Source organism: Salmo salar, chromosome ssa19 (genome assembly GCF_905237065.1).
Source record: "Salmo salar chromosome ssa19, Ssal_v3.1, whole genome shotgun sequence".
In the NCBI taxonomy this organism is placed as follows: domain Eukaryota; kingdom Metazoa; phylum Chordata; class Actinopteri; order Salmoniformes; family Salmonidae; genus Salmo; species Salmo salar.
In genome coordinates, this window is record NC_059460.1 from 72078903 (window position 1) to 72096376 (window position 17474).

The 17474-nt window shown below is 43.1% G+C and overlaps 1 protein-coding gene across 2 annotated transcripts in view; it reads right to left on the bottom strand.

Annotated features, from left to right (window-relative positions):
- Positions 1–523: 523 nt before the first annotated feature.
- LOC106579545 (carboxypeptidase A6) overlaps positions 524–17474 on the bottom strand; it is a 40521-nt gene continuing 23570 nt past the window's right edge. The window contains exons 3-11 of one of the 2 annotated variants that reach the window (XM_045702693.1): positions 15466–15590; positions 13129–13243; positions 6922–7023; positions 6715–6819; positions 4559–4669; positions 4299–4389; positions 2490–2692; positions 2295–2379; positions 524–2109 (exon numbers count right to left, since the gene is read on the bottom strand). In XM_045702693.1, the coding sequence (XP_045558649.1) occupies positions 1880–2109; positions 2295–2379; positions 2490–2692; positions 4299–4389; positions 4559–4669; positions 6715–6819; positions 6922–7023; positions 13129–13243; positions 15466–15590 (1167 nt within the window). In that variant the 3' untranslated portion in view covers positions 524–1879. The remainder of the gene's footprint in view (positions 2110–2294; positions 2380–2489; positions 2693–4298; positions 4390–4558; positions 4670–6714; positions 6820–6921; positions 7024–13128; positions 13244–15465; positions 15591–17474) is intronic. The other variant, XM_045702694.1, reaches the window with a different exon arrangement.

A 17474-nucleotide genomic window follows, 5' to 3' on the forward strand; every position in this document is an offset into this window, starting at 1 on the left:
CAACAACTTCAGAAGTAGAAAGAAACCGAACTCTGATCCATCTGGTGCCAAGTCATCATTGTCATCCACATCAAATTGGAACAGTAATTGATCCAAATGAATCTTTGTCAATTGTGAGAGTGGGCAGCAACTGTTTGCACAAATACACAATGATTGGATTAAACAGGGTGGTATATGAGTGTGTAGTTGCAGGGCCCCAGAAACACGCCACGCTGCGTCTTGTTAGAACGAATTAATAACAAAGCTAGACTTCCAGGGAAAAACAGACACTTGCTCATTACTATGGAAATAACAATAGCAGACAGTTCTCAAATAAAACTGCAAGAGACAGGATTGGGACGAGGTTGAGCCAATATGTTTTTTTGACCTTTTAAACTTGCTTCATTGCATCCCTTGAAAACATATGCTGTTGCATCACTGTTACCCATGATATTACACTCCTGTACACTCCTGTAAAATGATGTTATTGAAATACGTATAATGTTAGTAATGACAACGAAAGTATCCACATGTGACAACCTCATAAAAATGAAATACCGTTTATTACAATTCAGTAAATGTCCTGGGCACTTTCTATCAAAAGTAAACATTTCCGCTTTAAAAAAATGATAAACTTGTCCTTTACCACTGACTATATAAGTCAGCAACTGAAAAGCATAAAGAGATGTAAAGTCCATTTGAAGGCAGTTTGTTAAAGGAAAAGTTCACTCAAATGACACATTCTCACCAAGTAAGCAGTCTATGGACAAGGTATGACAGCAATCCATGCTTTGGTTTTGTATAACTGGCCACTGTTTGAAATGCTAACTTTTTTTGCATTAGTGGAAAAATCTATTGCAAGTCACATATTAGCATTTTCACGCTTCATGTCCAAATGATCTGTTAGTAACCTAATTGAGTTACACAATACATTTTTGATACTTTAGGATGACTTGGACATGAAGAGTGAAAATGTTAATATATGTACCATTGACTTGCATTGGACAAAAGTTAGTATTTCAAAACAGTGGCCAGCTAAACAAAACCAAAACTTCGAGTGCTGTCATACCTTGTCCATAGACTGCTTACAGGGTAAGGAAACCAATATGTAATTTTGTAATTTGGGTGAACAATCCCTTTAATGATACTATAGCATTCTTGTTGTTTGTACCATAGAAACTAAATTTGCTTTGCTAAATAAGCTGATGTTCTACCACAATTAATGTAAAATACATTTGGAAGACATCTAGCAGTTAGCTGATGGTGCTCCAGATTGTGAAGTTTTGAAGGGTGAAAACAGTAAATTCAGGAGAAAGTCTTGGTTTTAAAAAAGTGCTGTGAAATGCAATATCAGTCTCTTGAAAATGGCATTCAAGTGCTTATGTCCGCTGTACGCTTTGTAAATAGTGGAGTTATTATAGTACATGGTGAAGTTATGTCATCTGACATCTAAATAATTGTTTGAGGTCATTTTCAAGTACTACTATTATAGCCTCTAAGATACAGACATAAAAGGGAGTGTGACCACTCTTGGGTAAACATTAAAGGGACAGCTCGGGATTTTTATGTATCTGCATCCAATATGAAGGAAGTTAGAGATAATTTCAAGAGCCAATGCCAATTAGCATTAGCAAAATGACTGGAAGTCTATAGGAACAGCTAGCATGCAAGCTGTTCCCATAGACTTAGTCATTGCGCTAAAGCAAGTTAGCAATTGCCCTAAAACTAGTTAGCAACTTCTTTCAAACTGCATGCAGATACATAAACATTTTAATCTCACTCTAGGTGAGTAGATAAAATCCCGAACTATCCCCTTAAGGCTCGCATAATCCTTTTTGACACAATAACCCACTGCCTGTAGATATTTGCTAGCAGATGCAGAGAAAATTGTCTGTATATCTCAGAGATATGGATATCTCTCCCTGTCCAGCTGATGCATCCCTGTCTCACACTTCTTCAGTAGGCCTGATGAGATGGTCTTCACTGCTCTCATGGTCTCAGTGCAGGTGGGGTTGATCAGGGCTTCAGGTAACAGGAAGCCAAAGTAGCCTGTGTCCCGCAGTTCAAAGGCAAAGGCATAAGGGATCCCGTTCCGATAGGCCCAGTCCATGGAGCTGCCTGAGCTGACATCTGTTGGAGTCAGATGAAATAAAACAGTTTGGATTCAAGGAGGGGATTTTACCACAGGTAAACATGTGTATGGGAGGAATTCTAATATTTGATCTTAATATTATGCGATCAAAGTGTTCGGAGTGTTTTCCAGTGTTCTGCTGAAGTAAGGTAATGTCAGGAAGTAGAGCGTGTGTATAACTCACACAGTGTGGTGGAGGCAGGTCCATATCTATACCTCACTCCATAGGCAGAGTACAGGGCAGTCACTGCATTGTGTGCAGCTGACTCCTGTAAGAGGGGTTAAACAATCATTCCATTCCAATTATTTATTAAATTCCAATATGTGTTGGAACAACATTGATTCATTGATTGATTGTGGTCACAGATCGGTCTCTCACCACACAGTTGAAGTTAGGGATGGTGGCGTATTTATAGGAGTAGGGGTAGAGCAACATTTGGGCGTAGGCGTGGATGGAGATGTAGGCCTTGACACGCTTCTTGTGCTTGCGCAGGAACTTGGCAACCGCCTTGACCTCCGGCTCGGACTCGGGGAAGGGTCCGCAGTACGTGTCATCACAGGGCTGGGAGGATGCACCCTCCTCTGGTAGGGGGAACAACAGGGAAGGTATTGTTACTTAGTATGATCATACAGTATTAAGCGGTGTACATACAGAGAGGTTACAGTTTATACTGGAGTTTATACCCAAAACATTTTTTTTTTAATAGGATATTAGTATTGGGTTAGGTTTGATTTTATTTTATGTGACAATTTAAAATACATAAACGTTTTACACCAGGCAACAGATACATATACCAAAAATTGCAGAGGATACAATACACAAAAATGTCGGGATGCGGTTGTTTCAGCTTCCTTATTTGAGTGCATTTGGTGTAACGTAAGTTGCACTGGGTGAGAGTGACTGCCGTCTGCTAGATGACAAATTGTTCATGGTAAATGGGAGTTACAGCATTAGAAACACACCAGGACATATTTTTATTCCACACAGCCTGTTGACATTTTGTTATCAATTCAAAATGTTCTTAGGACCAACTGTCACACAGTTGCCTGCGAACAATTGTTTTATACATGATAACTCACAAAATGGCCTCTCTCTCTTTCTCATTCGCTTTTCAATATGCATGTATTCTATCCACAAATATTCAAACCCTCCAACTACAGTATGTCTCCTTGAATTATGTAAATGAATAATCCCAAAATAAAATGTGAGAATCTCAACTTGGTGTAACCTGCTGACAGACAAGACTGAGCATGATCTAAGAGATTTGCCCGTGAGCAACAAGCAGCACCTCAAAACACTGGGTCTAATTAACATTTGCATATGCAAATCCAACAGGGAATGAGCCATGTCTATGTATAGTTCAAACAGCGTGATAAACAATATCCTAAATTAATTAACGGATTCAAATTAGACAGTAAATTACCCCTGGTATCATCCAACATTGAGAGTCTATGATGGGTTCCCAGAAAAAAACAAATGCTTCAGTAACCATTTGCCTATTGCCTATTCTCATAATTAGGGCCTCTTTTCATGCTATAGTTAGGGCCAAGAGTTTTCCTGGTCAGGTTAAAGGTCAAGGCAGTGGATCTTTTATTGTATTCTAGCCTGCATTTACAGCAGCTGGATAATCCAATGTAGCAGGTTTGATTTAAGGGCCCAGAGTTTTCCTGGTTAGGTCCCACGGTCAGGAAAAACTCAGGGCCTATAGCCATATCTGCTACATGCGAGAATATCTTTAACACCAGCCAGTGTCTTGTACAGACCTTGGAGATAATTAGTATCACACTTTCTATATTACCCTGTTGCGCCCTTATATATTACCCTATGTTACCCTTTACTTCTCTTTTTTTGCTGTAAATATCTATCCTTTCTCATTTCAGATTCCAATTACCACACATGAAACCAACCTCCCGGAGTTACGAATTACCAGCCCACCCCCCCAGAGGACCCCCCCCACCCCCAGCTCAGCACCACCAAAATCATATCAAACGGGTGGTGTCATCACCACACAAACATTTAATCCACAGCTTACACTAATTAAGCAGGCAGAGCGCCAGGAGACACATCTCCCAACAGTATGGGAAGGAAAACCAGAGGACAGAGAGAGGAAAGACACACACACCACTGTCTCTTAAATAGTTTCATTATTGGGGCCTCCATACAGGATAGTTTAAAAAATAAACTCACCACACCATTTGACTTTCCAGTTCCTGTTGGCGTCAACACCTCTGCAGTGGTACTTGGCGTTTTTGGACCTGGTTTTTCTCCAGAAACGATCCTGGGGGCCAAAATAATTACCACTGGCAACCATAGTCTATCCACATACGGTGCATACAGTGACACAAAGTAGCTATGAAGATATTAATAACATGTCTCCTTAAATACATGGGTTGTGTCAAACGCTAGCTAGGGCAGGGAGAGAGAGAGAGAAGGGTATTTGTAGCTACCGTAGTCCAGCTGAAGTGATATCCGTCAACGTTGAAGACAGGCATGATGTAAAAGTTGAGCTGGTTCATCAGTCGTCTCATCACAGAGTCATACTGGTAGGAATGCAGAGCCTACAGCAACAACAGGTTTATAATACCATTACAGGTAACATGATCACAATGAACCATAAGCTATATCACCTGTGTATTTCACCAGTCAGAATACTTTCCAGTTGGTGAATAATAATTCAGAATTAATAGTACTAAGGTAGTGTGGAGTGGGAATGGAGAATGTAGGCAGTAAGTGGTCACCTGTAGCTCAGTTGGTAGAGTATAGTGGGTTCGATTCCTGGGACCACCCATAGGTAAAAAATAATAATGCACTCATGACTGTAAGTCGGTTAGGATAAAAAAGACCTCTAACTTCCTTCATACTGGACACAGATACATAAAAATCCCAAACTATCCCAAGGGTGGTCACACTCCATTTTATGTCTATACAATAATTGTATGAGGGGACCAGTGGGGGTAATGGCAGAGGATTAGCCAATGATAAGACACACCTGTGACTGAACAGTTTCACTGAGGTAGAGGACTACTACAGACAGACACACGTTACCCCAGGAGTGTGTTAATTGACTCAGGCTCCAGTGGAGGATTGGAGAAAGCAGATTGTTGGTGAGGTAATACTGTACCTTCACGGTAATCAGGCTCAGGCCAAGGTTAATCTGATTTTGTAGACTTGTAGAGAGACAGAGCTCTGCCCCCAAGTGGCCAAAGTTAGATATTAACGCTACTGACCTCCACAGCACATTGGTCTTCTCCATCATAAGTGTGTCCTTGTACAAACTCTCAATGTCTCTCAATACCCTCCTTGTACGCACTCATCTGGAGTTACATAATCCCCTGCTAGACATGATATGCTATGGTCTAACAATGTTATAGTAGAGGTCTGGCATTTCAAGATAGTTTGGGATGATTCCATTTGACCTAATCATGTGTGATGCTTCACTCTCCCTGCTCTCTGTTGAAATGGTTGTAAGGGTTCCAAACAGAGACAGGATATACAGAGTACAGCCAGAAATGTGTGTGTGTGTGTGTTTGGGGTGTGTGTGTGTTGGGGTGTGTGTGTGTGTGTGGTGTGTGTGTGTGTGTGTGTGTGTGTTAGTTATGACAGTTCCACTAATTAACTGCAGAGGATATTGATAAGTCATGCTGGTGGTGATTGGATGCAACTGAACGTCCGGGGTGTGTTCAAGAGCCAAAGGTTACACAATGTTTCACATTGTTTTAATCTTGAACAGGCCCTCTGAAATGTCTACAACATTGTGCAACTACATTTGACAGATGTTCACTATGTTGACAAGAGAGTTTGACTGATGCATATAGTAGTGATTCAGCACCAGAGGCAGACGGCACCAGAGGCAGACGGCACCAGAGGCAGACGGCACCAGAGGCAGACGGCACCAGAGGCAGACGGCACCAGGGACAGACGGCACCAGAGGCAGACGGCACCAGAGGCAGACAGCACCAGGGACAGACGGCACCAGAGGCAGACGGCACCAGAGGCAGACGGCACCAGAGGCAGACGGCACCAGAGGCAGACGGCACCAGAGGCAGACGGCACCAGAGGCAGACAGCACCAGGGACAGACAGCACCGGAGGCAGACAGCACCAGAGGCAGACAACACCAGAGGCAGACAACACCAGAGGCAGACAGCACCAGGGGCAGACAGCACCAGAGGCAGACGGCACCAGAGGCAGACGGCACCAGGGGCAGACGGCACCAGAGGCAGACGGCACCAGAGGCAGACGGCACCAGAGGCAGACAGCACCAGAGGCAGACAGCACCAGGGACAGACGGCAGGCAGCAGCTTCCCCAGATATTATTTTGGAGACGTTCAACAACCAAAGTGTTGTTCAGATCAGTTGGATTGTGAAACTGCTCACGTATGGACTAATTTGACTACAGAGCAACACAGGTTTAAAAAGGTTAAAACACTGTGATTTCCAATGTTGCCTACAGTAAGTAAGTAAGTAAGTAAGAGGTGCACAACTCCAAGCCTCCAGGACCACAGTCCTACTGGTCAGTCTCATATTAGAAAGCAAGGTAAAAACACAGCAGAGCAGACACTGCTTCCCTCAAGGACTTGTCAAGGCAGACAAAAGGAACTTACCTCTTTGACAAACCACTGACAGAAGGCTGGTCCAATCCACTCTCTGGCGTGGACCCCACAGTCTATCCACACGGCCTTCTCATAGGACCGTGTTCTCTTTCCTAGCTAACAGGACAACAGTCAGTTAACCAACATAGTGTGTGTGTGTGTGTGTGTGTGTGTGTGTGTGTGTGTGTGTGTGTGTGTGTGTGTGTGTGTGTCTCCTACCTGGAGTATATAGAGGGGTCTGCCTTCATATGACCTCCCTATAGAGAACATGTCCACCAGGTGACGATGTGTCCTGTTCATCTCAAACATCCAACTCTGGATCTGAGTAGAGAAATTCAAAAAGCTAAAAGACTAATGATATGGTCATTTAGCCATTAGAATGAGGATAACAAGGCACCAGGGTAAACCAGGCTATCAGATAACAAGGCACCAGGGTAAACCAGCCTATCAGATAACAAGGCACCAGGGTAAGCCAGGCTATCAGATAACAAGGCACCAGGGTAAGCCAGGCTATCAGATAACAAGGCACCAGGGTAAGCCAGGCTATCAGATAACAAGGCACCAGGGTAAGCCAGCCTATCAGATAACAAGGCACCAGGGTAGGCCAGCCTATCAGATAACAAGGCACCAGGGTAAGCCAGGCTATCAGATAACAAGGCACCAGGGTAAGCCAGCCTATCAGATAAACAAGGCACCAGGGTAAGCCAGGCTATCAGATAACAAGGCACCAGGATAAGCCATCCTATAACAGTAGGCCTTCACATTTCACGCCAGGCAGTAAATCTTTGTTGTAGGCACACACACACACACACACACACACACACACACACACACACACACACACACACACACACACACCCTGGAGCTGATATCACATAGGTCCCCACTGTGGTAATATAACCATTCAATTCCTTCCATGTGTCTTCACACCCACTCAGTTACCCCTATGTTTTCCTTTAATCTAACACACTGAACCATACAGACCCTTAATCTAACACACTGAACTATACAGACCCTTAATCTAACACACTGAACTATACAGACCCTTAATCTAACACACTGAACTACAGAACCTTAATCTAACACACTGAACCATACAGACCCTTAATCTAACACACTGAACCATACAGACCCTTAATCTAACACACTGAACCATACAGACCCTTAATCTAACACACTGAACTATACAGACCCTTAATCTAACACACTGAACCATACAGACCCTTAATCTAACACACTGAACCATACAGACCCTTAATCTAACACACTGAACTAACAGACCCTTAATCTAACACACTGAACCATACAGACCCTTAATCTAACACACTGAACTATACAGACCCTTAATCTAACACACTGAACCATACAGACCCTTAATCTAACACACTGAACCATACAGACCCTTAATCTAACACACTGAACTACAGACCCTTAATCTAACACACTGAACCATACAGACCCTTAATCTAACACACTGAACTATACAGACCCTTAATCTAACACACTGAACCATACAGACCCTTAATCTAACACACTGAACTATACAGACCCTTAATCTAACACACTGAACCATACAGACCCTTAATCTAACACACTGAACTATACAGACCCTTAATCTAACACACTGAACTATACAGACCCTTAATCTAACACACTGAACCATACAGACCCTTAATCTAACACACTGAACTATACAGACCCTTAATCTAACACACTGAACTATACAGACCCTTAATCTAACACACTGAACTATACAGACCCTTAATCTAACACACTGAACCATACAGACCCTTAATCTAACACACTGAACTATACAGACCCTTAATCTAACACACTGAACCATACAGACCCTTAATCTAACACACTGAACCATACAGACCCTTAATCTAACACACTGAACTATACAGACCCTTAATCTAACACACTGAACCATACAGACCCTTAATCTAACACACTGAACTATACAGACCCTTAATCTAACACACTGAACCATACAGACCCTTAATCTAACACACTGAACTATACAGACCCTTAATCTAACACACTGAACCATACAGACCCTTAATCTAACACACTGAACCATACAGACCCTTAATCTAACACACTGAACTACAGACCCTTAATCTAACACACTGAACCATACAGACCCTTAATCTAACACACTGAACCATACAGACCCTTAATCTAACACACTGAACTACAGACCCTTAATCTAACACACTGAACCATACAGACCCTTAATCTAACACACTGAACCATACAGACCCTTAATCTAACACACTGAACTATACAGACCCTTAATCTAACACACTGAACTATACAGACCCTTAATCTAACACACTGAACTATACAGACCCTTAATCTAACACACTGAACCATACAGACCCTTAATCTAACACACTGAACCATACAGACCCTTAATCTAACACACTGAACCATACAGACCCTTAATCTAACACACTGAACTACAGACCCTTAATCTAACACACTGAACTATACAGACCCTTAATCTAACACACTGAACTACAGACCCTTAATCTAACACACTGAACTATACAGACCCTTAATCTAACACACTGAACCATACAGACCCTTAATCTAACACACTGAACTATACAGACCCTTAATCTAACACACTGAACTATACAGACCCTTAATCTAACACACTGAACCATACAGACCCTTAATCTAACACACTGAACTATACAGACCCTTAATCTAACACACTGGACTATACAGACCCTTAATCTAACACACTGAACCATACAGACCCTTAATCTAACACACTGAACTATACAGACCCTTAATCTAACACACTGAACCATACAGACCCTTAATCTAACACACTGAACTATACAGACCCTTAATCTAACACACTGAACCATACAGACCCTTAATCTAACACACTGAACCATACAGACCCTTAATCTAACACACTGAACTACAGACCCTTAATCTAACACACTGAACTATACAGACCCTTAATCTAACACACTGAACCATACAGACCCTTAATCTAACACACTGAACTATACAGACCCTTAATCTAACACACTGAACCATACAGACCCTTAATCTAACACACTGAACCATACAGACCCTTAATCTAACACACTGAACCATACAGACCCTTAATCTAACACACTGAACCATACAGACCCTTAATCTAACACACTGAACTATACAGACCCTTAATCTAACACACTGAACTATACAGACCCTTAATCTAACACACTGAACCATACAGACCCTTAATCTAACACACTGAACCATACAGACCCTTAATCTAACACACTGAACCATACAGACCCTTAATCTAACACACTGAACCATACAGACCCTTAATCTAACACACTGAACCATACAGACCCTTAATCTAACACACTGAACCATACAGACCCTTAATCTAACACACTGAACCATACAGACCCTTAATCTAACACACTGAACCATACAGACCCTTAATCTAACACACTGAACTATACAGACCCTTAATCTAACACACTGAACCATACAGACCCTTAATCTAACACACTGAACCATACAGACCCTTAATCTAACACACTGAACCATACAGACCCTTAATCTAACACACTGAACCATACAGACCCTTAATCTAACACACTGAACTATACAGACCCTTAATCTAACACACTGAACTACAGACCCTTAATCTAACACACTGAACCATACAGACCCTTAATCTAACACACTGAACTACAGACCCTTAATCTAACACACTGAACTATACAGACCCTTAATCTAACACACTGAACTATCAGACCCTTAATCTAACACACTGAACCATACAGACCCTTAATCTAACACACTGAACCATACAGACCCTTAATCTAACACACTGAACTATACAGACCCTTAATCTAACACACTGAACTATACAGACCCTTAATCTAACACACTGAACTATACAGACCCTTAATCTAACACACTGAACCATACAGACCCTTAATCTAACACACTGAACTATACAGACCCTTAATCTAACACACTGAACCATACAGACCCTTAATCTAACACACTGAACCATACAGACCCTTAATCTAACACACTGAACTCTACAGACCCTTAATCTAACACACTGAACCATACAGACCCTTAATCTAACACACTGAACCATACAGACCCTTAATCTAACACACTGAACCATACAGACCCTTAATCTAACACACTGAACTCTACAGACCCTTAATCTAACACACTGAACTATACAGACCCTTAATCTAACACACTGAACCATACAGACCCTTAATCTAACACACTGAACCATACAGACCCTTAATCTAACACACTGAACCATACAGACCCTTAATCTAACACACTGAACTATACAGACCCTTAATCTAACACACTGAACCATACAGACCCTTAATCTAACACACTGAACTATACAGACCCTTAATCTAACACACTGAACCATACAGACCCTTAATCTAACACACTGAACCATACAGACCCTTAATCTAACACACTGAACCATACAGACCCTTAATCTAACACACTGAACTATACAGACCCTTAATCTAACACACTGAACTACAGACCCTTAATCTAACACACTGAACTATACAGACCCTTAATCTAACACACTGAACTATACAGACCCTTAATCTAACACACTGAACCATACAGACCCTTAATCTAACACACTGAACTATACAGACCCTTAATCTAACACACTGAACTACAGACCCTTAATCTAACACACTGAACTATACAGACCCTTAATCTAACACACTGAACTACAGACCCTTAATCTAACACACTGAACCATACAGACCCTTAATCTAACACACTGAACTACAGACCCTTAATCTAACACACTGAACTATACAGACCCTTAATCTAACACACTGAACTATACAGACCCTTAATCTAACACACTGAACTATACAGACCCTTAATCTAACACACTGAACCATACAGACCCTTAATCTAACACACTGAACTATACAGACCCTTAATCTAACACACTGAACTATACAGACCCTTAATCTAACACACTGAACCATACAGACCCTTAATCTAACACACTGAACTCTACAGACCCTTAATCTAACACACTGAACTATACAGACCCTTAATCTAACACACTGAACCATACAGACCCTTAATCTAACACACTGAACCATACAGACCCTTAATCTAACACACTGAACCATACAGACCCTTAATCTAACACACTGAACTATACAGACCCTTAATCTAACACACTGAACCATACAGACCCTTAATCTAACACACTGAACTATACAGACCCTTAATCTAACACACTGAACCATACAGACCCTTAATCTAACACACTGAACTATACAGACCCTTAATCTAACACACTGAACTATACAGACCCTTAATCTAACACACTGAACCATACAGACCCTTAATCTAACACACTGAACCATACAGACCCTTAATCTAACACACTGAACCATACAGACCCTTAATCTAACACACTGAACTATACAGACCCTTAATCTAACACACTGAACTATACAGACCCTTAATCTAACACACTGAACCATACAGACCCTTAATCTAACACACTGAACTATACAGACCCTTAATCTAACACACTGAACTATACAGACCCTTAATCTAACACACTGAACCATACAGACCCTTAATCTAACACACTGAACCATACAGACCCTTAATCTAACACACTGAACCATACAGACCCTTAATCTAACACACTGAACCATACAGACCCTTAATCTAACACACTGAACCATACAGACCCTTAATCTAACACACTGAACCATACAGACCCTTAATCTAACACACTGAACTATACAGACCCTTAATCTAACACACTGAACCATACAGACCCTTAATCTAACACACTGAACTATACAGACCCTTAATCTAACACACTGAACTACAGACCCTTAATCTAACACACTGAACTATACAGACCCTTAATCTAACACACTGAACTATACAGACCCTTAATCTAACACACTGAACTACAGACCCTTAATCTAACACACTGAAATTCAGACCCTTAATCTAACACACTGAAATTCAGACCCTTAATCTAACACACTGAAATACAGACCCTTAATCTAACAGCCCTGGACGGAGGTGATGGAAAGTATTTCCCCCTCTCTAGAATGGTGTGTAGAGAACGTATGGCCATGCTACATACAGATGGTGAATGTAAAGGGATGTTTTTTGCCCACTTCAAAAGGTTCAAGATGTATCACAATAGAGACTTAAGATATGAAATGTGCTTGAATACTGACAATGGGGATCATAGATTCAATATTCAGGAAGCTGGATGCAAATGCACACATCTCAAAGACTCCCGGTTTCTCGAGGGAAATAAACAGCAAAGAGCTGTGGGTTTGGGGTGAAAAGTGTGTGTGTGTGTGTGTGTATGTGTATGTGTGTGTGTCTCCCACCTACCTCCTCCAGAGAGTGGTACACCTCATAGTCATATTGGGATTCAGACCTCCTCTTGCGGGAAGAGCGATGTCCTGTCTGCTTTTCAATTTCCTTCTGAAGGTTAGATATGAACACCCTGTGGAGAGAGGAGCATCAGTGTGTTTTAGGGTCATGTTTTTATTGAAAATACATTTTAGTCTTGATGATCGTCCTCTTATCATAACTTTGTTTATTCAAGTAAGAAAACTAAGCAGAGAGACCAGTGACTTTGTCCTTCTGTGGAGAGACAGCGTGTCTTTGTGTGGAGAGACAGCGTGTCCTAGCGTGGAGAGACAGCGTGTCCTAGCGTGGAGAGACAGCGTGTCCTAGCACGGAGAGACAGCGTGTCCTAGCACGGAGAGACAGCGTGTCCTTGCACGGAGAGACAGCGTGTCCTTGCACGGAGAGACAGCGTGTCCTTGCACGGAGAGACAGCGTGTCCTAGCGTGGAGAGACAGCGTGCAGACAGTCTACTAGGTTTGTATTCTTCATGCTGTCCATGAATTTGTTGTATTTGATGAGTCACATTCACTTATTTGGTAAAAACTATTATCATAACATCAGGAAAGGCTACATCTGTCATTGACATTCTTTGAGAAAACGTCTCTCTTCACAAATGAGATGAGAGTAGTTTTGTCATAGTCTAGCTCAGCTAACATTGACCACAGGACGACAAAACAGAAAAATGTGGACAGAAATCAAAGTGTTTGAATGCATTACATTTTATGAATAACTACACGCAATTGTATTTTCCAGATAAGATGCGTGATTTTAGTCCCCTCTCATGTGAACCCATCACCCATAGCTTTTTCCATCTAATACAAATTATCCCCCAAACGCTCTCAGACTGTAAATACTGAAACCCATCACCCCACCAGCCTCAGATCTCTGTGGCTCCCCGGCCCATACTGAGGAAATATACATCTATGAATAGTCAAAGGAAGGAGAGATGAGAGAGCAAAAGAGCGTGAGAGAGAGAGAGAGCAAGAGAGAGAGCGAGAGCAAGAGGAGAGCGAGAGAGAAAGAGAGAGCGAGAGCAAGAGAGAGCGAGCGAGCAAGACAGGAGAGCGAGCGAGAGAGAAAGAGAGGAGAGCGAGTGAGAGCGAAAGAGAGGAGAGCGAGTGAGAGCGAAAGAGAGGAGAGCGAAAGAGAGGAGAGCGAGAGAGAGCCAGAGAGCGAGCGAGCCAGCGAGCGAGCGAGCCACAGAGTGAGCGAGCCACAGAGCGAGCGAGCCACAGAGCGAGCGAGCCAGAGAGCGAGCGAGCCAGAGAGCCAGAGAGAGAGCCAGAGAGAGAGCCAGAGAGAGAGCCAGAGAGAGAGCCAGAGAGAGAGCCAGGGCCAGAGAGAGAGCCAGAGAGAGAGCGAGCCAGAGAGCCAGAGAGAGAGCGAGCGAGAGAGCCAGAGAGAGAGCCAGAGAGAGAGCGAGGGCCAGAGAGAGAGCCAGAGAGAGAGCCAGGGCCAGAGAGAGAGCCAGAGAGAGAGAGAGCCAGAGCGAGAGAGAGCCAGAGAGCGAGAGAGAGAGAGCCAGAGAGAGAGAGAGAGGGCCAGAGAGAGAGAGAGAGAGAGAGAGAGCCAGAGAGAGAGAGAGAGAGAGAGAGAGGGCCAGAGAGAGAGAGAGAGAGAGAGGGCCAGAGAGAGAGAGAGAGAGAGAGAGGGAGAGGGCCAGAGAGAGAGGGTCAGAGAGAGAGAGAGAGGGCCAGAGAGAGAGAGAGAGGGCCAGAGAGAGAGAGAGGGCCAGAGAGAGAGAGGGCCAGAGAGAGGGCCAGAGAGAGAGAGAGAGGGCCAGAGACAGAGAGCCAGAGACAGAGAGCCAGAGCCAGAGACAGAGAGCCAGAGACAGAGAGAGCGAGCCAGAGAGAGCGAGAGCAAGAGAGAGCGAGAGCAAGAGAGAGCGAGAGCAAGAGAGAGCGAGAGCAAGAGAGAGCGAGAGCAAAAGAGAGAGAGAGAGGAGTAAAAAGTCTTCCCTGGGGATAGGGATGACAATGGGAGTATTTCTGGCTATGGCTTCTTTGATAAACTCCATCATTGTGAGGATTGATGGGGAGAAAAGATGAAAGGGCTGCTTTTGAAAGCGAATAGGGTTGTGGTGCGTGTTTGTGTGTGTGTTTTGTGTGTGTGCATGTGTGCATGTGTGCTTTGAAAAGGCACCTCACGACACCCTTTGGGGAACAGATGTTTCTCTTCCTGTGGGGGTGGATGGGTTAACGACAGGGGGAGTGGTGAGGCGGAGGGGCACCGGGCTAGGAATGGCTCTGGTGTTATGATGGTCATTGTCTTTACTGTTCAGGGTGAAATATGGAGTAGTCTCTAAGCCCTTACTTAAAATCTATGTGTTCTCTCTGGAGGCGTGTCCGTAGCCCTCGTGTGTCGTTCCGTCTCACGTGCACGTCCACAGTGGCATTGTGTCGGATCAGAGAGGCACTGTTGGGCTGCCATAGGTCGACCTGAGAGGGAGAGAGAGAGAGAGAGAGAGAGACAGAGACCGAGACACAGAGAGAGAGTTAGTAATAGGGATCCACGGACACACACAGATTGTCCGTAAGACATGGTGAGACACTCCTGCACCACCCAAACAACCTTGCTCCCCTTCCTGAACCCACAGTTCCTCCTGCTAATAAACCCAGGGCTTCTGGGGAGATAGACAATAGCAAAGCTTTAACATTCAAGGCTGTTCTCCACAGCACACTATGACCTGGAGTCGAGATCAATGCTATGGGTTACGGATTGACGAGCAGGTCAAGGGAATGCTGATGACCACACACACACACACACACACACACACACACACACACACAATTAATAGCCCAGTCAAGCCATCCCCCTGCCTTCTACATCCCACACCCTGCTGTTTGACCCCAGGTTAGCAGCCAGCAAAGCCTCTCCTTTCAGTTCCTGCCAAGAAATAGCACCGCTAGCTGGAGCTGGTATAACCTACACATTAGCCAGCTATTAGCAGCCAAATAAACACAGATATGTCGACCCTGGACCAGCCATTGATGCTCTCCAAAACCAAGGTTTTACATAAAGATAATAACCAACCACGCTCTAAAATAAACCTTTTTGGGATCATGAATAAGCGATTCAGTGATTTACTTTGACGGGAACTGAGCGTCTCATAGCTCCAGCTGGCTCTGGTTTCAGTACGGGAGTAGAATCATACAGACTGGCACAAATGCCTATTAAGAGATCATTAATTTAATAGTTAACAGAAAGCCATGCACCCGCTTTGAAATAAACTACAAGCTACAAGGGGTAAAAAAAAACGTTCCACATGTGAATGGTATGGGGTCCCTCAGCTTTTCTCTGCTACTCCAAGCCAACATAAATGGATACGGTTGCAATTTATATGCTGCATTTCCAAATGACCAAGAGCACTATTGTTACTGTAAATGTTTCCACATCTCCATCTCTTTGTTGGTCTCACAAATCAAACAGCACATGCCCAAGCATCACTTGTGTATCACTATCAGATAACATGGTTCACTCTACGAAGCCCTCCTATGATCCAAGTTACGGTTTTCAATAATTGTTTACAGTAAAGGCTCTTATAGATGCATTCCTTGGCTTTATTAGGAAATATAATCCCAGTGGATTAGATCCTTTATCACTTGATTGTTTACATGATTTTATTTGCGGTTATAGGATACCTTTAGATTGAGGTAGTTTTGTTATGGTTTATGGCAATCCTGAGAAGGAGTAAAGGAAGGTAGTGGGCCTACTGCAGAGTTAGTTCAGTTCTGAGACATATTGGAGACGTTTGGCTCCTACAAAAGGCAGCTAAGGTGAAATTCAATTGGAGTGTTTATGATTCAGGAGAAGCTAGACCAATCTATCATTTGACACTAGACAGATCTATCATAGACGTAGCACTTGACGGTCTCAGTATCAACAATTCAAAGCACGGAAGGGAACATCTTTACTTATATCACAATTTCTAGCACAACATATTCAGTATTTTTGTGGACAGGCATCCATTTATAAGAATCAACAATTAAATATTGTGACACTCAAGGGCCTCTCTCTGTTTGGCTTCACTCTCTGTGAAGGTGAGGAGTGTGACTTTGGCACAACGCGGATAAACTAAGAAAAACATGTCTCAACAGCAGCTGTCCAAACAGTAGCCGCCATCTCCAGGGTCTTCAGGCCCACTGTCCCTCCTTAGACACAGACTCAGGCCAGACCAAGACCAACATGGGGGGTCCACCAAACAATATCTGGTTATTTAGTCGTCAGTTGACCTTTCCCCCTATCTGTCCCTTGTTTCTCTGAGCTAGTATTTCTGGTTGTCAGGACAGTTCAGCCCAACCCTGAACCCTAACACAGATGTA